General features: G+C 36.2%; 1 protein-coding gene across 3 annotated transcripts in view; it reads left to right on the top strand.

Annotated features, from left to right (window-relative positions):
• The window catches only part of ARAP2 (ArfGAP with RhoGAP domain, ankyrin repeat and PH domain 2), a 185,029-nt gene that overhangs the window by 126,594 nt on the left and 34,004 nt on the right, over positions 1-24,431 (top strand). For all 3 annotated transcript variants that reach the window (XM_049630420.1, XM_049630418.1, XM_049630419.1), the window contains 2 exons: positions 2,292-2,409; positions 11,385-11,513. In XM_049630420.1, the coding sequence (XP_049486377.1) occupies positions 2,292-2,409; positions 11,385-11,513 (247 nt within the window). The remainder of the gene's footprint in view (positions 1-2,291; positions 2,410-11,384; positions 11,514-24,431) is intronic.

Genomic DNA, 24,431 nt, shown 5'->3' with positions numbered 1-24,431 from the left:
TATTATTTTATTATTTATTAATAGTCTTCTACTCTTGTATCCTAGACTTTCTGTCTCCAATTTACTTGAATATTGGATAACTCTTTTATGAGAATATGAATCATTTTTTTTTCTTTCTTTCTTTTTTTTTTTCCTGAATTAAAAGTATCCCTCTCGTGCTGCCATAATTCAGTACTTAGTCTGCCTTAGGGGGAGGGTAACAGTGATAATTCAGATTCCTACTTAGTAAGACTACGTTCTATGTTTGAAGAAGACATTTTGCCATCTAAAGTCCAATATTTAAACACAATGTTACGTATTTCTGGGCTTCAGTTTTGTTAGATGCATTGTAATTATTAATTTATATTTTTTAACAATTACATATTGTGTCTCTGTGGCACTGGTTAACTCACTTAGAACATGGAGTGAACTGCTACAGTAATAAGTTTTGTTCCAAAGAGGCAGGCCACTCCTTGGCCACACCGGATTTCCTATGTTGATCGTGGCATGTTGATCATAGGGGACACGAGGAAGAAATACAGAGAATCAGCACGAGTCCATCACTCATGCTAGAGGAGGTGTTCAGAGCACATGACTTAGCTCCACTTACACACGCACTGTTTAGTAGCTCATTTTAACACAAGTTATTATAATTGAGCAAAATTCTTATTTTAAGTAAATGCACGTAAAGGACTATATAGTTTCACCTATAAGAACTCCAAGTTCTCTCTAAAAACATAGCAAAAACTATGTAAAAATAATCATTAACATATGTTTCATGCTTAAGACTTTGGAAGACTATTCAGTTATATTTATTTCAGTTGGTTGTTACCTAAGTCCCAGGAAGCAGGTGAAACAGGAAATGTCTCAAGTTTACATGAATGCAAACTGGAAGTTAAAAGTGTTAAGGCCAGAATACATACCTTGGTCATCAGATTCCTAACCTGATGCTCATCATACTGATTTCTATGTTCCTTAGAGTAATAATTTGCAGAGTGTACCGTGTGCAGTTCTAGGAGCTCCCTGTCCTTGGGAGCCCTCTGGGACAAGGAATGGAGTTCAGTTTTCCACTCCCATGTCTACCTGAGGCACTCCCTGCCTCTCTTGCGGTTTGGTTTCTCAGTAATTTATTATTTTAAGAGAGGGTTATGCTTCTTAAAAAAATGTCAGAGCCATTCAGATGAGCAGCATTATTGAAATGATTCCTCTGATGTTTCTACTACAGTTTTCCACTTTGCCCAGATAGTGAGATTTTTTTTTTCTTTCAAGATTATGTTTCATTGGGCTGTTTAAAATAAAAGATAGTGGACTTCATTTTATCATTAATACATTCCAAAGAAAGTACTAAATTCCACAAAGTCCAGAAAATAGACTGTATGAGTTACCTGTAATGGAACGTGTTCTGTGCTACTTACATATGTGCGATATGCTCATGATGGGTCATGGACAGGAGAAATGGTAACGAGCACGTTCCTGTTGGAAGAACTTTTAAAATAGGTGCATACTTCGACTGAAAATGTGCAAACGAGGTTGCAGTCGCAGTATCCTAATGTTTAAAACATCTTCTCTTTGTGTACGGTTACAACTAAATTCAAATTGAAGAAAGTCAGCTTGCTTTTGTCCAGTGTGCATTTAAGATTGGCAAAAACAAAAACACGAAGAAACAAATCGAAAATCCCAAAAGTCCCTGAAGAAGACAGCATGCTTATGCCATGGCCTCAGGCTTTGGGACTCTTGTAGAGCTGGCCTCTGCCCTGCAGTCCTGGCTCTAGCATGCTTTGGGACCCCACCATCTGTCACTTGGCATAGTGGGGCCCACCACAAACCACTAAGACCCTGGGGCTTTTTGGCATGGTAGACAGCAGTCGATTGTGTATAATTCAGGGCCCAGACTGAATCATCCAAACCACTTTGAACTCATGAATATAAAACTGATGAGTGAAATTTTTTACTCCTAGAATGCTGTTGGATTCACTGTCTAGTGAAAGATCTTCTGTGTATGATTAGGTACATTTTCTTTTTCCCTAATTGCTCACTGAGAAAAAAACAGATTTTCCCAGATTATGTCTGTATTGTAAGATGTTCATGTGCTCACATTAAAATGTATTCTATTTTATGGAGAAGATCTGAATATGCTGTTTTTTGTTTGCTTGCGTATTTTCTTCTGTGTGCTTAGAGAAGCTAAGTAAACATACTAAGGGAGAAACTTAAGAGTGTCGTAAGTTGGTGGATGGGGTGACCACTATTGGCTCTGTCATATAGCTATTTCTGTGTCTGATGTACATTCTGAAGAAATTTTGCTTCTCTTACAGATCTCTCCTGTGATGGAAGCAGAGGAATTAACTAATGATATATTAGCAATAAAAAATATAATTCCTGTGAAAGGTGATATCTGGGCCACATTTGAAGTCATTGAAAATGAAGAGCTAGGTAAGTGATTTTCATGATAGGATTCTTAAATTCCTTATAGTATGAAGAAGTACTATTTTTGTGCCAAGCAATTATGAACATTTTGTGTTTTTTAAAGGTTAACTTCTCATTTTTCATTCCCTTCTACCTCCGTGCATGTGTTCTATGTCATTGCCACTTGAGTTTGCCCTCCTATGATTTTACTCATCTAAAGGATTATTTTATTGACTATGGAAATATAATGCAAAGCATTAGACATCCATGTTGCTACTTTAAGAAATAGGCCTTTGTTTGTAAAGACAAGGAATTTTATTTGCAACTATTCTAATTTTTTTAATGTTAAATAAACATAAAATAAATAAGTTTTGAGAGAGAGAGAAAGAGAGGGCAAGCAGAGGAGGGGCAAAGAGAGAGGGAGACACAGAAAGGGAAGCAGGCTCCAGGCTCTGAACTGCCAGCACAGAGCCCGGCACAGGGCTTGAACCCATGAACTGTGAGATCATGACCTGAGCCGAAGTCCAGCGCTTAATCGACTGAGCCACCCAGGCACCCCTGATTTATAACTATTCTGAATGGCACTATCACTGTCCATCTCATTTCCTATACACTGCTCTTTTAACAAAAACAATGTTGATTAAAAGATTATTACTTATTAAAGAAAAAACTTTTTTTAAGCTAGTAGCAGCTTATTTTTTGTTTTTTGTTTCTTCTTTTCATCTTAGTGGAGTAGATCAGATATTTTATCATCTTTTATCTCAGACATGGAAGGGTAGAGATTTTAAAACACCTTGACTATCCCAGTAGTCAGATGCTGAATAAGCTTTACATTCTAATGACACCATTTGGTTTTAAAGACCTCTAGGAAAAAAAAAAAAGATGCAGAATGTCTTTGTCCCTTGACCATCTGTCTAGCTGCTACCTACTAAGGTGTTGGGACCCTTTCAAGTATAGCTGTCAAACTGCCAAAAGTAAAATCTTGCCACCTGCAAGCTCAAGATAAAAATTAAAATTCAACATTGAAATACCCTATCGTGTATTAGTAGGAGTGTTGTAATCAATGTTCAAATAAAATGGGATGTCAACTATTTTGTCTCTCATTAGTCTGCATATTTTCATATCGTTGTTTTTATCATGCATAATTCTTTAAAAATCTAACTCCTACTAAAGAGGTAATAAAAAAGTAATTTTTAGATATTAATTGTCAAGATTCAGTGACTCCCATGCTTTGGTGTTGGTTCACGCTGTGTCTCCATATTTGGTCTCTCCCATTTACAGAAAGTGGTTTAGCAGATGACCACTGTGACCCCCAGCTTCTAAGCCCAGTTGATTTGCTTCAGGCTTTACCTGTCCTCTCCATAGGGTTTATAACTAAGGACTATTCCCATTCCTTTTGAGGGTCTTTCACTCTGTATTTGATACTACCTGGATTGTCCTTCTTTCTCTCTACTCCTTTTATTTCATTTGTCAAATTTCCTTTGTCTATCCACTAAGTGGTAGCTTTTTGCTGACCCAATCTCCTTTGCCATCTTTTTTCATCATATATGTTCTTGATAGATAATCTCTTCCATTCTTGGTCCTTGCCTAACCAGGGTAGGCTGCTATTTCCCAAATGCATCTTTACTCTCCCCCTTCTGGGCAACCAGTTTACCTCCTTTAAAACCCATACTAAGGGTTCCATTGCACTTTGTGTCTCTTGAGGAGAGCTCCTTGGAAGGAAGGAGGAACTTTCTTTTTTCTGTCTCTAGTGTCTGCCATAATGCCTTACCCATAGTTGCCATACAGTTAAAATCTAAGTAAAGCACAGTTTTTCATTACTATATGGTATATAGGTGGTACAGTCTTTTGATTTTTTTGTTGCTTAATTGTAAGGAAAGGGTTAGGTTACTAGCTTCATTGTAATTGTAAGTAAAGGATAACTCTCATATTACTGCCAAAGTTATCTTTCTAAATCACAAATAGGATCATATTGTTCCACTGTTTTAAAACCCTTTCATTAGGTGCTTATTGCCTGTCCTTCAAGATCCAGTTTAGATGGTCCTTCTTCCGTGATGATGTTTAAATAAACATAGTTCCCACTGAGCTTTTTCTGATTATTTGATTATCGATCCATAATACTGCATATTATCTGACTTGTAGAATAGTATCATGTATCTGCCTCTGCCCCAGAATATTAGTTTTTCAGGACGTTTGCCATTATTTTTTAGACCTTTCTATCTGTCACTACCTCTAGTGTAGTGCAGTGATATAGAATGGACCCTAAAAATATCTTATTAACTGAAGTGGAATAAAAAATACATGCATTCGGAACTTGAGTGGTTCGGACTGTTGCTCTTTGGATTAGATGTATCCAAGTAGAAGGTACATGAAAAGTAATTCCTGTTTAGAGACTAGGAATCACTAGGAGATTTCAAGGCCCTGCTTAGCTCTTAGACAGCTGATTGTTTCCCAAGTGCTTCTATTTCTGTTGAATTTATGAGGACGTCTGCAGCAAAACAATGAATCATGGATTTGGGGATAGACATCCTCTCCCACTGCCCTATTCTCTCAAGGACTGATTTAAAACATATCCCAGTGTCACATCATTGGAGCTCTATGCCTTTGGGCATTGGTCCTCCTGACTGAGAAGAGCAAGCAGAATGAGTGAAGACAGGAAGTAATTATAGCTAGAAGAGAGGTTGCAGTATATCTGGCAACATTGTTACTAGATTTCACGTTGGGAAATGAAAGGCTGCTTACTCTGAAAATGGCTGGTTATTAACTTGCATACGACAATTAGTACTTCACAAATTGTAAGATTAGAGTGAGTGGGGTTTTTTGTTTTGTTTTTGTTTTGTTGTTGTTGTCTTTTGGTTTCTTTCTAACTCAAAAAAAAAGTTATCTTGGGGTTCCTGGGTGACTCAGTTGGTTAAACGTCCAACCCTAGGTTTCAGTTCAGGTCACGATCTCATGGTTTCGTGAGTTCAAGCCCCACATCCGGCTCTGTCCTGACAGTGCAGAGTCTGCTTGGGATTCTTTCTCTTCCTCTCTCTCTGCTCCTCCCCCACTCATGCTGTCTCTGTCTCTCTCAAATAAATAAACTTTAAAATAATAATAAAAAGAGGTGCCTGAGTGGCTCAGTCTGATGAGCGTCCGACTTCAGCTCAGGTCATGATCTCATAGCTCATGAGTTCGAGCCCCACGTCAGGCTCTGTGCTGACAGCTCAGAGCCTGGAGCCTGCTTCGGATTCTGTGTCTCCCTCTCTCTCTACCCCTAACCCACTTGCATTCTGTCTCTCTCAAAAATAAATAAACATTAAAAAAAATTAATAATAAAAAAGTTATCTTGATGAAAATATAAAAACACATATGGGATAATCAAAGGAACACCCCGTGTACACCAAGAAAGAATACATTTGATGGAGTTAAGAATTCACATTTGGCATGGTTTTAATATCTGGTCAACTCTTTAAGTAGAATTCTCCAGAAGAGAAAGCTAAGATCGTTTTTACTGCCTCTAAGGGAGCAGTGCTAGGAGAGCAGCAGAGGGGCCAGTGATTGTGCTGGCTTTACTGAAGCAGATGGAACCTGTGTGTTCCACCTGACCTGCTGAAATGTTAAAAGCTTTATTTCTAGTAGCATGCAGGGAAGATAAAGTAAAATATAAAAAGAAGCTAAAAGTGAAGGCGTTGGTAGTCACAAGATTGTAGTTGATAGGAAGAATGTCAGTAGAGAATTGCTGCTTTTTCAAATATAATTATAAATCCCCCAAGTAACCAAAAATAGTCTGAGAGATAGAGAGGTAGAGGGGTAAGTGAACCAGAAGTGCTGGATTTTGTTTTAGGTGTCACTAAATTTTCTACCCTATCATATCCAATGCCCCTTTTATAATTATTTTGTAACATTTCCTTTACTCTTCTGAGATACTCTATTATATTTAGTTTTTTTTAAAAAATAATACCCTAGTTATATAAAAATAAGAGGAAAATATGTTATATAAATGCTCAGAAACCCCTATATGGTTGAGGATAATGAAAATAGATTCTTAAACCTATAAATGGAATTGCCATGGGTATGACAAGTACCAAAGCAGACTGATAGAAGCATGTCAATTTGTGACTCATATATCATTAGCATCACTGCTGTCATTGGTGAAATTGTGTCCTAGTCCATTCAGGCTGCCATAGTGGAATTGCGTAGATGGGAGCTTATAAATAGTAGAAATTATTTTTCACAGTTCTGGAGGCTGGGAAGTTTCACAAGATCAGGGTGCCAGTAGATTCAGTGTCTGGTGATGGCCTGTTTTCAGCTTCATAGAGGGCTGTCTTTTCCCTGTGTTCCCACATGATGGAAGGGAGCTCTTTGGGGTCTCTTTTACAAGGGCACTAATCACATGCATGAGTGCTCTGCATTCAAGACCTCTCTGAAAGGCCCTACCCCCTAATACCATCACATTGGAGATTAGGTATCACCATATGAATTTGAGAAGGACAAACATTCAGACCATAGCAAATGGTGGGCAACTTTTGTTTTGCTTATATGGTAGTCAGATTGATGGAAAAACATGAGCTATTAAAACCATATAAATACTTTGAGAATATGTATGTAAAGCTGAGTTAAATTCTAGGCTCAGCTAATTTCTGAGTTGGTTTCCCCTCTAAGTAAAGGTCTGGTGGGACATTTGAAATTTGTACTGGGTAGAGAAACAGTCATTCTTGTCTTATTCATTGAAAGATGCTAAGTAACCTTCATCCACTGCTGCCAGTCATTAAGACAAGCTGAAACCTACCCTGGGAAAGGGTACCACCTTCATCCAGAGCTAATCTTCTGAAGTATGCTCTTATCTTAATGCTTCAACTTCAAACGGAAAGGCCTTCACATGCTGGAAGAGGAGGAAGAAGGAAAAAAAAAAAAAAAAGAAAAACACCCAAGGGGCCTCATTTAAGTGGGCTTCTTCACTGAGCGGTTCAAGTTTTTTGAAGCAGTTGCTTTCTCTGAAGGAGTATCAGAACATTTTCTTGTTTCTTCCTCATAGTTACTGTGATATGGAAGATCTGTTCATTTTTTCATCAGGATTCTTTCCAGCCCTTCTTCTGATGACACAGAAATGCTTTCACCCTCTGTGTGGACAGGACTGAGAAAACTTGCATAGCTCTTAGTTTGGCGCTAAGAATTTAACTATTGGGATAATCATGATTGTTTGAGAAAACAAACATGTCTGTGTCATTACTGCCCAAAATTTAAGGACAACACCTGTTAATTACAGTGGAAATTGGATAGCTCTCTCTCTTTTTAACAAGGCAGGCCAGGTTTATTCTGTGACATGATTTTAAGATATGGAAAATGAGGGGCGCCTGGTTATGAGGTGTTCAGTCGGTTAAGCATCTGACTCTTGATGTTGGCTCAGGTCAATATTTCACAATTTGTTAGTTCGAGCCCCACACTGGGGCATTGTGCTGACAGTGTGGAGCCTGCTTGAGATTCTCTCTGTCTCCAACTCTCTGTCTCTCTGTTCCTCCCCCCACTCGTGCTCTCAACTCTTTCTCTTTCTCAAAAAAAAAAAAAAATGTAAAAAAGATAATGATAATGTGATTTATGTGACTAAATAATCTCCTCCATAACCTTTTCTTCTCAAATAACTATACTGAGTTCTCAGCAATTTTTATGCTATAGATAGTAAGCAACTGAGTTATTTATTTCTAGTAATGCCCTAATGCCAGATGATGTACATACCATATAATCTATCATGACAGATGGCTGCAAATGGAACTGTAAATAAAAACTTGTTTATTGGTAGGAATTTATATTCTAGCAACGTTTGATGTCTCAATTTCCCCTGCCTATTATCTCTTAAGGTGGATTTTAATGCCATTTTATAAACATAGCATTGGTAGTCTAATAAATACGTAACCTTTTCATCCCATGTTTCAGCTCTGTTTTTATGCAGGAACTTGGATATTCAGGATTTTCACTGTCCTAAAGCATGTCATAATATGATACTGATGTGAAAAACATACTTAGCAAATTTTTTTGCAAATCGGTATTTCTGTATCTGTGGTGTCAGTTATACTGTGATTGTAACATCACTCAACGGTTAGAGCTACCACTGTAGTATCTATCTACTTATAATAGGGACCCTCTTTAATGCAAATGTTCTAATACTTGGAAGTTTCATTACCAATTTAATTTGATAATAAAGAAGAGTGAGATTTTATTTTAATCCAGATACTGTTTTCCAGTTGGGAATGTAATTCTTACCTCTAAGCCGACTGTGGGCTCATCAGTTTCCTTAAGTGCAGGATGTTGAAAGTCTCTTGGTATTATTTCCTTACCATCTTGTCACCAAGGATAGGAAAGTGAAGAGGGAAGTATGAATTGACATTGTTTTTTTACTTATGTTTGGTCCTCAGAAAAATCTTGGTGAGTTGATACTTTTTTCTCCAAATTACATGTAAGAAAATAATTATGTGAGAGTTCACATACTTGCCCAAAATAAAACTTAAGTTGGTGTTTAAAAATACTGGGTTTTAAAGTCAGGTGGATATGAGGTTCACATCTTTGCTCTTCTCTTGAACCAGCTCTTTGGCCTTAGGCAAGTCATCCCTCTAATCCTTGTTTTTCTTTATATGTAAAATATGAATGATACCTAATGAAGAGTGCTGTGAGGATTAAAAGTGATAACCTGTGTATCTGGTATGTATTGTCTGATACATGGTTATTCCAGAAATGACAACTGTTAATGGTATCAGTACCATCCCAGAGATTGCAAGTAGTGGAACCAAGAATTACATACATTATGCCAAATGTAAAGAGAGTACTTATTCTATAATTAGTTTTTTTTAAGAAATATAGTTAATTCTAATTATAACCTCCATTAATAGAAGACGACCATTAATGGATTAATCAACAATTAAATTTATAACTTTGACAATTTATAGGAAGTTATGACCTTTGTCAAAACTTTTAGAAAATTACTTGAAGAAAAATGGGACTGACAGCGCATAGAAGATTTTGGCTGACTTTGAAATTTGGCAGAATTTTGTCTGCTGATTCATTACCAAATATTTTCTGTTAATTATAGTCCACCATAGAAACGTCTAGTAAGGGGGCGCCTGGGTGGTTCAGTTTAGCGTCCGACTTCAGCTCAGGTCATGATCTCACGGTTGGTGCGTTCAAGTCCCGCGTTGGGCTCTGTTCTGACAGCTGAGCCTGGAGCCTGCTGTGGATCCTATGTCTTACCTCTCACTGCCCGCCCCCCACTCATACGCTGTCTCTCTCTCTCTCAAAAATAAACAAACATTAAAAAAAAAAAAAAAAGATGTCTGTTAAGTACTTAGCAATCTGCTGTGTACTAAGGGGTATATATATGTACACAAGAGGTAGATTTGTCTTTAAAATGTATGGCCTAGTTGCTTTTTTTTTTTTTTTAATTGCCATTGTCATAATGAGTAGGCTTGCTCTAATAAATACTGAATAGTAAAGCAAAAATCTGGTTCTTTACAATGACAGCAGAAAAAATTGTTTTTTTTTTTTTTTCTTCTGTGGACTGGGGATTATTGATACATTCTGGAATGCTGAGGTCACAGCAGGGGGAGAGGAGTATTAAGGAGATGTGATATATTTGGTCTTTTTACTTATGATTGTATCACCAATTAAAATATCATGGTTCCTATGTGAGTATGATGCTCTTGACATGCTCTTTGTTTGTCATTAGTGTTTTTACTTTAATTGAAGGTGAAAAACCAGAATGCTGTGCTCTTTGTATTTAGGAGGGGATGAAAGGGTTGAATTGACTTATATTCGACTGTGACCCTGAGAAAGCTGCATCAGCATGTTTACGCTAGAGCTGATGCTCTTGCTATTTCAATTGTGCCATTTTCAGGGTACTGTGAAAAGGTTTGAATTTCTTTTATTCCAGCCTATGTTCGGTTCTAACATTTTATTAACTGATTGTCATATTTTGATCTGGAAAAAAAATTTACTATAAAGCTTTGATTGTGATTCTAAGACCAGTTTGTTGTTGTTGTTGTTGTTGTTGTTGTTTTTTAACTCTGTGCTAAGAATTTGTAACACATTTAAAAGTATGATTGCCTAAAACAAAACATATGAATGAGTATTTATCAAGGAGAAATGTTTAAGATGTCATTAACTTCTTGCTTTTGGCCTATTGTATCAACAGTTAATACATAATATTGCCACATAATATCTCACTAATAGATATAAATGATGTAGTAGTATTTTGATTATTTTCATCTGTTCTCTGTTGAAGGCATATTTTTTTTTTAAATTTTTATTTACTTTTGATAGAGCAAGAGCAGGGGAGGGGCAGAGAGAGAGGGAGACAGAGGATTCCCCAGTGGGCTCTGTGCTGACAGCAGAGAGTCCTTGCTGGGGCTTGAACCCATGAACCGTGAGATCATGACTTGAGCCAAAGTCAGACGCCTAACTGACTGAGCCATCCAGGTGCCTCTTAGGCATATTTTATAATTTCATATTAATTGACTATGATAGTATCAGCTATAAATTGTTCACTGGTATTGATCAGATATTATAACATGCTAATGTCAGGATAAACAAAGGTTATTACTTACTACTGAGCAAAATTAACTTTGCTAGTCCTTTTACAATTAATTACATGCATATTCGTATAGCTTTCCAAAAGCAAGCCAGAATATTATCTGAATTAAAAACAGAGGAAGAAACTGATTTCTCTTAGAAAAGGATAGCATTATTTCTGAGATTTTATCTAGAGGATAGCACCTCTGAATTTTTTTTTAATAGTTGGGTAACAAATGTCCCTGCATAGATTCATTTATACAGTAAATTTCATCATATGTTTAATGGTGTTCTAGGTGTTAGGGTCTCTTGTATGTAGCCCTAGCATGATTATTGTGTAACATAAGATATGGTCATATTTTTTTGTTGCATATACATCTTTCTTAAAGGATTTTTTTTTAATGTATAAAAGCTGATAACTTACTATTTTTTTCAGTTTGATTCAGTATTATTTTTTTTTGCAGAACGCCCACTTCACTACACAGAAAATGTGTTGGAACAGGTGCTTCGGTGGAGTTCACTAGCTGAACCTGGCTCTGCTTATCTTGTGGTGAAGAGATTCTTAACCATTGACACAGTCAATCACTATAATGGTAGGTGTTATTTCACCTTGCAACTACAATAGAAAATTCAAGTGGCTAAAGGATAATTATTATGGCTCAAGGATTATTTGATAATGTAAAAAATGAGAAGCTGCATACAAAATCTACCTGACACAGTATTGTAGAATAGGAAGAAGAATATTGAGACAGAGTACCACATGCCCAAGTCAAATTTTCCTGGAAAGTAGCACACTGCTAATACTGGCTAATTTGATGTCCCAAGTTAAGGTTTTGGGAAGGAGTGGTTTATATTTTTTTTAAAAGGACTTTTTTTTTTGCAACACTTTTGTGTCTTTCTAATTTTTAAATAGATGGTGACTCTTCTTCCTGAATTATGTTCCCATTTGAAAGTTCTCTGGGCATTCAAGTGCAAGTTATACAAACTCTGAGACTGAGTATTTGTAATTCTCACTTATTTTGGGGGTGGTACTGGGGGAAAGAAAAGGAAGTACAAAATGATATGCTCCCAGTAAGGATACTTGCCATCCATGTGGGAGAAGACACGTACACACGTGAGGTAGAAAAAGTTAGCACAAGGCAAACACGCAGGACAGTCTCTGAACCTTTGTGAGGTATCAGAAAACTTTTATTTTGAAACTGATTCATCTGTTATATTGTCATCAGCTGACAAATTAGAAAAAGATTTACTGCAGGCACTGTATATAAACCAACTCTGAAATCATTTAAGTTTTAGAAGATAAACTTTACTACAACTTTTATGATTGATATTAATAGTAGCTGTTACTATTTATTAATCACATATTATTAATCAAGCTCTGTATCTACTAAAGCTCATTTAAATTTCTTTAAACTTCCTAAATTGTGATTTGAATTTTCCAAATGGGGAAACAGAAGTACAGAAAAATGAAGTAATTTGCCCCAGATCAGACAGTTACTAAATATTGGATTTGAGAACAGATTGGTCTGTGGTCTAATTTTATATATATGTACAGCTCTTACATGCTGGAAACCTTCTTAGAAGGATTTCAGGATTTCCAGCTAATGGCCATAGATCTGTAAGTGCTTAATTTGTACCACAGCTAATCTGATAAATTTCTGATTTCATGATAATGTCCTAGTCTATTGTGGCAGCTATAACTATGATAGACTGGTGGCTTATAAACAGCAGAAATTTATTTTTCACAGTCTGGAGACTGGAAGTCTGAGATGAAGGTTGCAGCATGGTCCAGTTCTGGTGAGAACTTCCTTCCAGATTGCAGACTTTGTTCTTCTCATGTCTTCACAGAGTGGAGAGTAAGAGAGGAAGCAAGCTCTGTTGTGATTTATTAGGACACGTTCTATCACGAGGGCTCACCCTCTGAATTCATCTAATCCTAATTACTGCCCAAAGACCCTACCTCCTAGTACCATCACATCAGGAGGTAGGGTTTGAATTTCGGGGGGCACAGACATTGACCATAACATCTTTTACGTCTTATGTGTCTGTCCTTTGTGTGTTATGTTTACATGAAAGCATTTTTCCAAAAGGCAAACAGCTGAACTACTTTACTTCTATGTCAGTCTCATCTTACGGGCATCTCAAAAAACCAAACAGGTGTTATTCTTCTTGCTGTAGACATTTAACCTTTTAGAAACCTTTATCTTATTTTAAATCCCTTTATCATAACCGCATATGTTTTTGACTACATACCTACACTTCTTAAGGATTGCAACAGAAATTTTCTCATACAAACATGACTCTATGATGTTGTAGGGCAGTGGTTCTCAGGTGGATGCAGTTTTGTTCCCCAGGGGACATAGGCAATGTCTGCAGGCACTTCTGACTCAACTAGATGGGGTGGTGTTTCTGGTATTTAGTGAGTAGAGATGGGAGATGCTGGTAATCTTCCTATAAAACGCAGGACAGCTCTTCACAAAGAAGTATTTGGCTCAAAATGTCAGTGGTGCCTATGTTAAGAATATCTGATTTAGATTATCTGTAAAATCTGTTCTGGCTCTTAAATTCTGTTATTCTTTCATTTTGACACTGAGATAAAGAAAAAACATTGAGCTTATAAACCAAGTCCTGTCAGCATTATGAAATATATATATAATAAGTCCTCATGGTTTCTTTCCTTTTAGAAAATCATCTTTTCAGGCAAATTTTTTTTTTTTTATTTTTCTGGTGAGAATTTCCTTTTCTTTTTTCCAGTATCCCTCCAAAATGTCTCTAGTTCACTGTATTGCCAAACAAACAAACAAACAAAACAAAGCAAAAAGTTGAAATCCGTACCTAGACATGATACCTTCAGTCTTGTTTGAATGCTAGTGGATTGGTTAGGTGAATAAGAACAGACACGAGTGAGATCTTAAAGGCTGTGATAAAAAAGAAAGTTTTGTGCAGGTGGAGGTGAGGGATAACCAACACAAGGATACCCTTAAGTGCTGTTGATGTTTAAAGAAAAAAAGAAAGCAGCAGCATATTGAGCTGGTTGAGAGCAATGACATCTGAGTAGAAATCTTTAAAGTTGTTTAAGGACACAAAGAAATGGTAGAGTAGCATACTGTGCATTGGCTGTATCCACAACTGGGCCAGGAGAGTCTGTGTTATAACGAAGCTTCATACACTCCTGTGCGTGCTCTGTATGGTGTTGTGAGCGTGTCCTTGTGGTGTGAAAGCATCAAGCTTCTATAAGGTCTAGACAAAACATCTGCATAAGAACCGGAGAACCCAAGCATGAAACATTCTCTAGGGTAAAATGTCAGCAGATGTTTTTGTGACTCTCACATCTCCTTCATGCCTGTAATGGAGTGGGAGCCATAAAACACATGCCTGTCCCCTGCACTATCCCTACCTCTGGTTTCCAAACCAGTATACAGCTTGTTATTATAATATCTATAGTTCCTTCTACCAGGAAATGATTTCTCTCTGCATGGGAAAAAAAAAAAAAAAGGTTTTAGAGTAACAGCATCAGCAAATACATTAATTGGACCGTTTCATATTAGTAGTTGTGTATTTTTGGTCATAAATAGTATCTATGCAGTAAATATTTTAAAAAGTTTGTTTTGTGTTTTCTATCCAATAAAATTTTTATAAATGTTTTTAATTAGAGCTTGATTTATATTAAGATCGTCAAAGCAAAATAATCTCTTTCATTATGGTTGGTTCTACATCTGTGTGAATTTAGGATTGTCATTTTAAAACAATTCTGGCCTGTTGTTCATTTTTTAAATCAATTTCTTAAGTCATTTTTTCCTATAATTGTGTCTTGTAGCAACCTAGAGCTTATAAATACTTCTTAGGGGGATATATTTTGTGATAGATTTTAGGTTGGTTAGACATTCAATCTACCTTGTCTCTGTCTTGGAAAATGTCTCTTAAATCAATCACAGTGACCACCTACTCCAGAATTATTGCTCTGTTCATTACATCTACTACTTAAAATTGGGATCTAAAAGGAAAGTAATGAAAGTAAATCAAATGTGATTTCCCTGTCAATTTGTTAGCAGAAAAACTGGAATCATCTCAGAAAGACATTGCTCTTTATGGCAGAAAGGGAACACTGTGAAGGATTTCTTTTCCTTTCTCGAGATTTTCTTATTCTACCCTGGGAGCCATGTGGAAATTAGCAGAATTTGAAACAAGGGTAGTTGGTAGCAACCACATTTTTTCTCACTAACAAATAGCTAATTTAATATTTTGTTAACATACAAAGTAGCATTGCCTCATCCTTTGCACTCTGTTCTTCCATACTCCATGCCTCCTGGCCACAGATTTTACCATCTCCCTACCTATCACTGTTTCTATTTCTGTATCTACACGTACAAATATACATGTATATGTGTGTGCTTGTCTATTACATGACTTCCATTTCATAAATTGTGTGATAATTTTTCTGATTTATGTAACAAATTATAAGCATATACTTTTGCTTGACATTAGGTTTTCAACACCTACTTGCTAAATCAAGAATTTTATCAAATAGCAGGTTTAAGCGTTTAGGGTAGTTTAGGGGTTTTCATTTCCTTAATTTTCTCACTTTACCTGAACAACTTAAAATGTCGACAACACAAGCAGGAATAGATTTAGAATCATCCGACACTTAATTTGTGCTCATTCATTTAAGGTAATGAGGTAGCATACTTTACTTTTATAGAAGTCTATGACAGTAAATAAATGTTGTTGCCTCTACTTAGAAATCAATTCTGTGTTCTTCAAAAGCAGCATTTTATTTCTTGGAAACATTTTGTGTCATTGCCATTATTGTAATGAGGAGTTAACTAACTTGAAAAGAAAGATAATAGTCCTCAAATTTCTTTTCTACCCCATAGATTATGACTGAGACATTATGATAGGAGGAATAAAACTTCATTTAAATTGCCATTTTAGACTTTGTCATAGCTAATCTCATTAGACTGTCTTTTATCATTATCTCTTGTATTGAGTTAAGCTTCAGCATCTCTATCACAAGTAAACCATAAATGTATACCTTCTGTAAGGTTCCAGAGTAAATAATTTTATGTTGCTGAAGTCTTATTTTAAGCGTTAAAGATCTTTAAAGTTACCCCCAATCGAATGTGATACATTGGCATCAAGTTTTAATGATCTAAATGGGGAAGAAATACTTTTAAGATATAAGATGTAACTCAAATGCAGATCCCTGTAGGTTTCTAAATTTAGATTGCTACATATGACAGATGCTTTGGAATTAAATTTGCATTAGAATAGAATAGTTCAAAATGCAACTGCTTCTGGCAAATACAGACGTGGAAAGCTGAACCATCCACTATCAACTAACTTAAGAAAATACAAGAAAATTCCAGCAAAAATAGTATGAGGCCATAAATCATAGTCTCGCTGCAAGAATTTACTTTCCACTCCCCATCAAATCTTTTTAAATCCAAATGTGTGTAACAGTTGAAGGTAAGCCTCGTCCACTTCAAATATAAGTATCTTCTTGAAAACTGATGATAGTCTTTGATATTCACCATGAAGCATGAATGTCCCGGCTTCTTTTAATGTTAAAATTCTATGGTGAGAAAACCAACTGGTAAGTTTCTATTAGGAATCCTATGGAAAATTAAAGGATTGTTAAGCATTATCTTTACCCACAAGGAAGAGAAAATTTAAATGTATTACGTCTATTTAAATTGTAAGGCTACAAATACAGCATGCAGTACATGACTGCTATTAGCCAGGAAGTTTATGGAGAGCTTTCAAGCACAGAAAAATCGTTGAGTTAGTTGATCACTGACATCTCCTCTAACACTGAATGTATCTCATTCAACAAAATATCATTGCTTGTTTAGTTTTTCTTACATCTGTTGTCCTAACAAGACTATATCTTATTCTTTTACTCACTAAAAGTACATGTTATGTAAACTTTTTAAATATAAATGAGTAACACTTTGTAACTGAGCAGGTACTGGCGGAATTTCATAGCAGTGCAAATTCTTAAGCTTTTATCTAGATAGTGAGGGAATGCTTTCCCTAGGAAATTAGCATTGTATTAGTGTTGAAAAAATGGCATAGGGTCCTCAGTTTCTTGATTTGAATACTTTGTGAGACATTAAGATGGGGAGAATAGAAGAGGCCACTATTCGGGATGAAATAGGGTTTGGGTCACTGAATTCGGTTTTGGATGTCTGTAGTTTTTAGTTTTCTGTCAGGTGTCCAATGGTGTATGTCTGGAAGGGATCTGAGTACTCATCACTAGGGAGCACGTTATGTGGGGCATGATTTTAGCCTTTGGAGAGTGCAAGATCATGCAGTTGTAATGTTAAAATAAGAACATTAAAGAACTGAGCGTAGAATTACCAGCACGTAAGGCCCAGGTCTATTAAGGGAGCCCTGCTTGTGAAGGAATAATCGGAAAGGCTGTCAGAAAACAAAGAGCAATGTGTGGAATCATCAAAGGATTGCCCTTTAGGGAACAGTGTGTTTAACAATGCAGTATGGTACACAAGGTCAAGAAAGGCCCCCAAACATTTATTAGTATTGTAGTGATCATGATGAACAATGACCATTACTTACAAGCATCTCAGTATAAAAAGAATTCTTTGTTAGATGTTAAGAGACCTGAATTGTAATTCTAGGACATTTGCTCCCTAGTTCTGTAACAAAACCTTTGTGAACCATAGTTTTCTCCCTTACAAGATGAGATCATAATACCTGTACTTTCTACTTTAGAATAGAAAGTTGCATGAGGGGCACCTGGCTGGCCCAGTCGGTAGAACATGTGACTCTTGATCTTGGGATTCTAACTTCAAACCCCACATTGTGTGTAGAAATTATTAAAAAATAAATAAATAAAGTCTTTTTTTTAAAAATTGCATGAGGAGCAATAAGATAAAATACATGAACACTTTGGAAAGTCTAAAATACTGTCTATGTGTTAAGAGTATCCTAAATACAACACTATGATGCTAAATTTTATTTCTAAAATTTTATTATAATTCAGGATAAAAATAGAATAGAAAAGTGGTTTCTACTATCTGTAATTTGCTGCATTGTCAGTAAAATGACATGGAATTTCTGGCACTTTTCTAGTCAGTCCTTCAATGGTAATTATATCTACAGTTTTCTTATTTATGGGGACTCTAATTGTAGGAAGATGTCAACAGGCTACTAGTTCTATTAAGCATCACTTCTTCAGTACAAGTAACACAGAGGAAAATAGACTAGGAATGAGTCAGGGGACATATTTGGGTTTTCCTAAAAAATAGATTACTTTCAATGTACCATTTGGGGAGACTGGGTGGCTCAGTCGGTTAAGTGACTTCAGCCCAGGTCATGCTCTTACCGGTTTGTGAGGTCGAGCCCCACATCAGGCTCTGTGCTAACAACTCAGAGCCTGGAACCTACTTGAGATTCTGTATCTCCCTCTCTCTCTGCCTCTCCCCTATACTCACTCACTCTCTCTCTCTCAAAAGTAAATAAAAATTTACAAAAAAAAAAAAAAAAAAAAAAAAATAGGCCCTAACCTTTTTAAAAAATTAAAAAAAAAAAAAAAAAAAAAAGAATGATAGGCCTGTGCCTTTCTGACACATTAAAAGACAAAACAAAACATTAGATTACTTTTAAGCAGCTATTATCCAGTTTGGTTTCTACTCAGTTGTAGAACTAAATTATACTAAAATGAATTTTGAGGGAATGCCATACAATGATTGCAATATATCAGAAATTCTGCTTCCTTCCAGTTAAAAAGAATACACACATTTTTCTGGTTATTTGTCTTTCTCAGTCTGACTTATTTCACTTAGCATAATACCCTCAAGGTCCTTCAAAAATTAAAAAAAAGACGAATAAATAGACAGAATCAGACCTATAAATACAGAGAACTGGTGTTTGCCTGAGGGGAGGGAAAAGGTTGGGGGATTGAGCAAAATGGGGAGAGGGGAGATAGAGATGCAGGCTTCTAGTTACAGAAAGAACAGACATGGGAATAAAAGGTACAGCATAGGGAATATAGTCAGTGATACTGTAATAGTATAATGGGGTAGGTGGTAGCTATACTTGTGGTGAACATAGCATAAACTTGTCAAATCACTAAGTTGTATGCCTGAAACTAATGTAACATTGTGTGTCAACCATACTAAAAAACAAACAAGGGAATATACATGATTCTATATAATCAGCATCAAAGGAAAACTTGGCTAATTTTTAATTTGTAAGAAATCGTTAGGCAGCGAATACTGCCAACTATTACTTGGTCATGGCATATTTTAAAGAGGGTATCTCTCCTGGAAACTGCCCATTTGTCTCTTTTACAAAGTTCACGGCAGAGGTGGAATAACAAGGAATTTTTCAGCCCTGAAGAATAATGGACAGCCCTGAAGAAATAATCTTTGCCATCCAAAGAAGGGAGACACATAGAGACCATGAAAAAAATGGGCTTTTTTTTTTTTTTCATATTCTCTTGTCTAGCTCAGAACATATATAAGAAATACAAAAGATAACAGTCCATTTTAGTTACTGTGCATTTTACTCTGTGCCACATGCTGGGTTGAATGCTTTTCCATTCACCATCTCATTTCTTCTTCCTAGTTAGTCTTAACCAGGCCTCTACACATGGAGAAATGAGGGCATGGAGACGATACATAACTCCATCAGGGTCATTTGCTTGTAAGTGCAGAGCAAGCATTTGAATAAAGATGTCTCCAAATCCAGTCCATATATTCTGTCCTAACCTACCAACTAGACTGATATCAAGGATAAATCAGTAGTTTTTTAATTCTTATAAACTCAATCTATAAATCATGAGGCCCTTGGAAGTTTAGTTCTTTCTCTTTTTGCTTTTCTTTGTAGTACAGAGAAAAGTATACCCTGCTTGCTCTGTGCCAAGTACTGTTCTAAGCACTTCACCCACCAAATGCATGGGGTGAGTATTATATGTATCCCCATTTTTCAAGTGAAGAAACTGAGATTCAGAGATGACTACCTGAGAGTGAGTGGAGGATGTGGTTGTCATTTTTTCTTATGTTTATTTACTTTTGCTAGGGGGGGAGGAGGGACAGAGAGAGAGAGGAAGACACAGAATCTGAAGCAGGCTCCAGGCCCTGAGATGTCAGCACAGAACCTGACCCAGGGCTCGACACCTGACCCAGGGCTCGACACGGCTTGAACTCCGGAATAGTGAGATCATGACCTGAGCCAAAGTCTGACGCTGAACCAACTGAGCCACCCAGGTGCCCCTGTAGATGTGGTTGTCATTTAAACCCAGCATCAGAGTGTGCCCTTAGTCACTGTTGCTATGTCAGCTCTCGTAGGTTGGGGAGGGAAGTCCAAAGCACACATTGTTTTAAAAAGCAAATATGAAATTATCATGTACCTAAGAGGTAAATTATTAAGCAAATAGGATTTATACACCCAGGAACTAGATTATATCTTAGAGTGTAGGGATATAAATAATAAATATGAACTAGAATTGTTAGAAAAATCTCTGTGGATAAGTACAGAAGTGGGTACAGAAGTGGGATAGAATTTGTATAGAAGCAAGAAAAATGGAATTTCTCTCAACTTGAGACATGGTGTAGAGATGATTAGTTTTCCAAACAGTATATTATGACCAAGTGAACTATAAATATATTTTTATTTAATATTTTATAGAGATGGGTAGGAGAAATTTGTTTATTTAGCCCTTTAAATGTCAAGAAAAGGAGTTTAGACTTTTTTTTTTTAATCATAAAAAAGTAAAGCATTAAATAGTAGAAAAACAAGGCTGTAGATGGGGTGGAGTGGGGGGGGATTAACATGTTAAAATAGCATTTGCATAATACAAATCTGGAATTATTTGCTGGAGCCATTAGAACAAAGGGCATGGAGTTATAAAATCCTGGAATCCCCAGGTAGTAGGTAGAAAAGGCAGGGGTTAGAGTAATGGCATTGGGAATAAAATAGAATTGAACCCCAAAGAGAAATTCTCAAAGAACAGTGGCTGACTTGCTAGCTGACTGGACATGAAGGAAAAAGGAGGAGTATATAATTTGGAAGTACCATTCCTGGATTTATGTTTTTCCCTCCCCCTCTCTCTGTCTCTACCTCTCCTTCCCAGGATCCTTCCACCTCCTCTGCAGTCAGTTCTTTTTTGGGGATTAGGGACCACTAGTTAGGGATTGTTCATTTGTACAAGAACTTGTGGTTTTCAAATGGTTTGGAAAAACTTTTTTTATTGTTATCAGTTTCATCGTCCCAGTAATATGATATTCTATTTAAACAAATTTGGCTATTCTGTTTTGTTTCATACATGTGACTTTTAAGGGCCTTTCTAACTAATAACAAAATTATAGCACAATCAAGAATACTGGCTCTTATTTTCCTTATCTCCAGTGTTAACTCGAAAGACCCATTGTTTAACTTCACTTGTTCCTTCCATGTCCTAGTAATCAACAAGAAGGGGAAAGGCATTTATGATTCTCTAGATATAACAGAATGCCGGAATTCTGTTGGAATGAAAGACAAAGGTAGTAAAGGAAATTGTACCCATTAGGGTACATCCCAGAATCTTTCTCTGAAGGAATTAGGTGCTTAGAGGAGTGCATTAAATCTTCACATGTGTTATATTTGCAAATACATTAGATGATTTTCCCAAATCTTTTAGTGCATGATTCATTTGCTTTAGCTGGTTTCTTTTTCCATTGAAAGCAGATTTACATGGTGTGTCCTATGTTTTTCTTTCCTATTTTCTTTTTTAAATTCGTATTACATAGAAATATTCTGTGCTTATTAACTTACAGCATGGCTAAGATTGATATTGTGGACCATATGACGTGTGAAATCATTGTTTTGATTGGATCAGAGGGATTCAGTGTATATTGAATAAGTATAGGAGGGGGTATAGCCAGAAAGACTGCCTATGTGGCTTTAGAAATACTAGTGCTCTGAAGTTTGAAGCTAAAAAAAATGACATCTAGAAAAATCACTGTGCTGTGAGGGACGATGGAGATAGCAAGATCTCACAGAATTGTGAAGGCAAACCATAGCAGGGAGACAGGAGTACTGGCCAGAATCTCAAGAATTATGAAGCAGAAAGCCCACTGCAAAGATCAATAGCAGAAGTTTGAACTCTAGCTCAGGAGAGACATGCAGAGCATAAAACTTATATTTCTGACAAACTAGAGTTGAATTCAAACCTGGATGGGGTCTGGGAAGCAGGTACAGTGGATACAGTTGGCATGAACTTTGTACTGAATGAGACTCCTCTGAAGCAGAGGACCCTAGTAAGCTTTCTGCCTGGGGTGAAGAGGGGGGCGGTGAAAACCTGAGAGTGAAGTACCCCACTGTTGAGGGACCAAGCAGTACTGGAAAGGTTTGGAAAAGTGAAGGATTGGAAGCCATTTAATTCATAACCTTAGTTTTATTACGTGCTGAGTCACACACGATGGCCCCCAAAGTCTGTAGTTTCATTTTGTCATTTACATAGTGGGTAATTTTTCTCCTTTTTGACGTTTTGAGAGCATCCAGAATTTCGTTGTGAGAGCCTTTAAAAATTCTCTAAAGTCCTTGATAGTTACCAAACTTCTTTATTTCGGAGTCTTTCCTTCTGTCCTCATCTTTCACATTTATTTCTCTCAAAGCCCTCCTCCTGAGTCCCTTAAAGTATGCTGCAAGATATAACTAATATACTCAATTATGTAATTATTATTAAAATAAATTTTAACAAGTATGAACCCAAACATAGCAACAATATTTTTTCCCTAAGCTTGTTTTCTCTTTGACCTGCAAATGGTTTACTTAGGCACTGGACATATGGTTACTGGTAAAACTTGAAAGGCTTATTCATTTGGACAAAAATCTAAATGAAAAAGTACAATTAGAAGGTGTAAATGGAGGGGCCACTGCGTGGCTCAGTCGAACGTATGATTCTTGATTTTGGCTCAGGTCATGATCCCAGGGTCATGGGATGGAGCCCTGGGTCTGGCTTCCCACTGAGTGTGGAGTCTGCTTAAGATTTTCTCTCTCTCCATGGAGAAGAAAAAAAAAAAAGTATAAATGGAATTTGTTTGGCTTAAGCAATATATAATATCTATATCTCACAACTTGATTATAATTTAAACTTTTAAAAAGATTTACCTATTTCTAAACTAACAGTATTATGAATACCATTCTCAACTTTCCTGTTCTAAATAAGCTGAATCACTAAGCCTACTGAATGTTTTTTGAATTGCTCACTTCTGTCGGTAGACACACCGTTATTTGCTAGCCCATATTTAATTCATTTGTTTCCAAGGTTGTATATTACTAGGACCAAGTGCATACTAGACCCTTAATACTTCATGAAGAAATGAATGCTTTGATGTAATATGAATTTCACTGAATATTTATTTTATGTTTACTTTTTTCTTGACCTTCCAGTTGTATTATAATAGATGTTCTTTCAAGTCTTTTAATTGGAAAAGTTCTATCATTTGAAATATTTTTATGGAAGTGGATATTGATTGTGTGAAAAGACAAAATTTATTAGTGTTGTTCAGAAATTACCTTAAAGTCTCAAACTACCAAAAAAGAACCTGTTTTAGTATGATAGTATGATTCAAAGAATGTTCTATGCAGCCAGTAAATGTGTCATGAAAACTGTTGGGGTTTGTTAATTACATTTGTTTGCAGCATCAGTGATGTGATTAGTCTTGGGGACTTCTACTTCCAGATATTCATGCCATACTCATATTTGAGTATAATTACAAGGACCTATTTCTGTTTTTTTTACTTCTGTTCTCTTATGCCAATTATAGTTGTGAGCCACTGTGTATTATTTGCTCTGTAAGTACACATTTTCTTTAAACCAAGGAATTGTTCAATTTAAGACCAAGAGTTTTTTTTTCTAAAACCATTCAGTTTATTTTGTACGTTTTAGGAACCATGCATGATTATTTAAAAATTGTATCACCTGACTAGCAGAAAATTGCTAAAGGTCCTAGTCTGATACAGTGTCCCACCCTACATTTTTTTGTGGGTCTTTATCTAATACAAGGCCCACAGTAATCTGCAGGATATGTGTTATTGCTCTTATTTTCCAGGAAAAGCAGAAGTTGACACATAACGACCGTATGGTGTTTGGCTTAAGGTTCCTTTTTTTTTTTTTTTACCCACTGCTCTTTAATTCTCAAGTAGGCAGTTGAATATTGTCTAGAATTCAAGGAGAAAGTCTTAGACTGGAGATGTATTGATAACATGTATACATGATAAATTTATCCAAATACAAATTTGGTATTCTTACCAGAAAAAAAATTTTATAGAATTAGTTGAAATGATTTTCAAATGTGGGACTCTGGCAGCATTGCACATGAAACATAGTTGTTGATAAATGTTCGGCCTTAGCGCTTTTTTTCCCCCCTTACTTGGTTCATAAGTACAGAATTTTCTTTAGTGCCCTGAGAATTCTTGGGTTCCTGAATCAGAATCCTGGGAGAGGCTTCCATTTTAACCTATGTATTGCATGGTTTTTTGAGAGCTGTTCAGAAGAAATACAA

The sequence above is a fragment of the Panthera uncia genome, chromosome B1 (genome assembly GCF_023721935.1).
Source record: "Panthera uncia isolate 11264 chromosome B1, Puncia_PCG_1.0, whole genome shotgun sequence".
Classification (NCBI taxonomy): domain Eukaryota; kingdom Metazoa; phylum Chordata; class Mammalia; order Carnivora; family Felidae; genus Panthera; species Panthera uncia.
The sequence above is the reverse complement of the archived record's forward strand: the minus strand, read 5'-3'. Positions and strand labels throughout refer to the sequence as shown.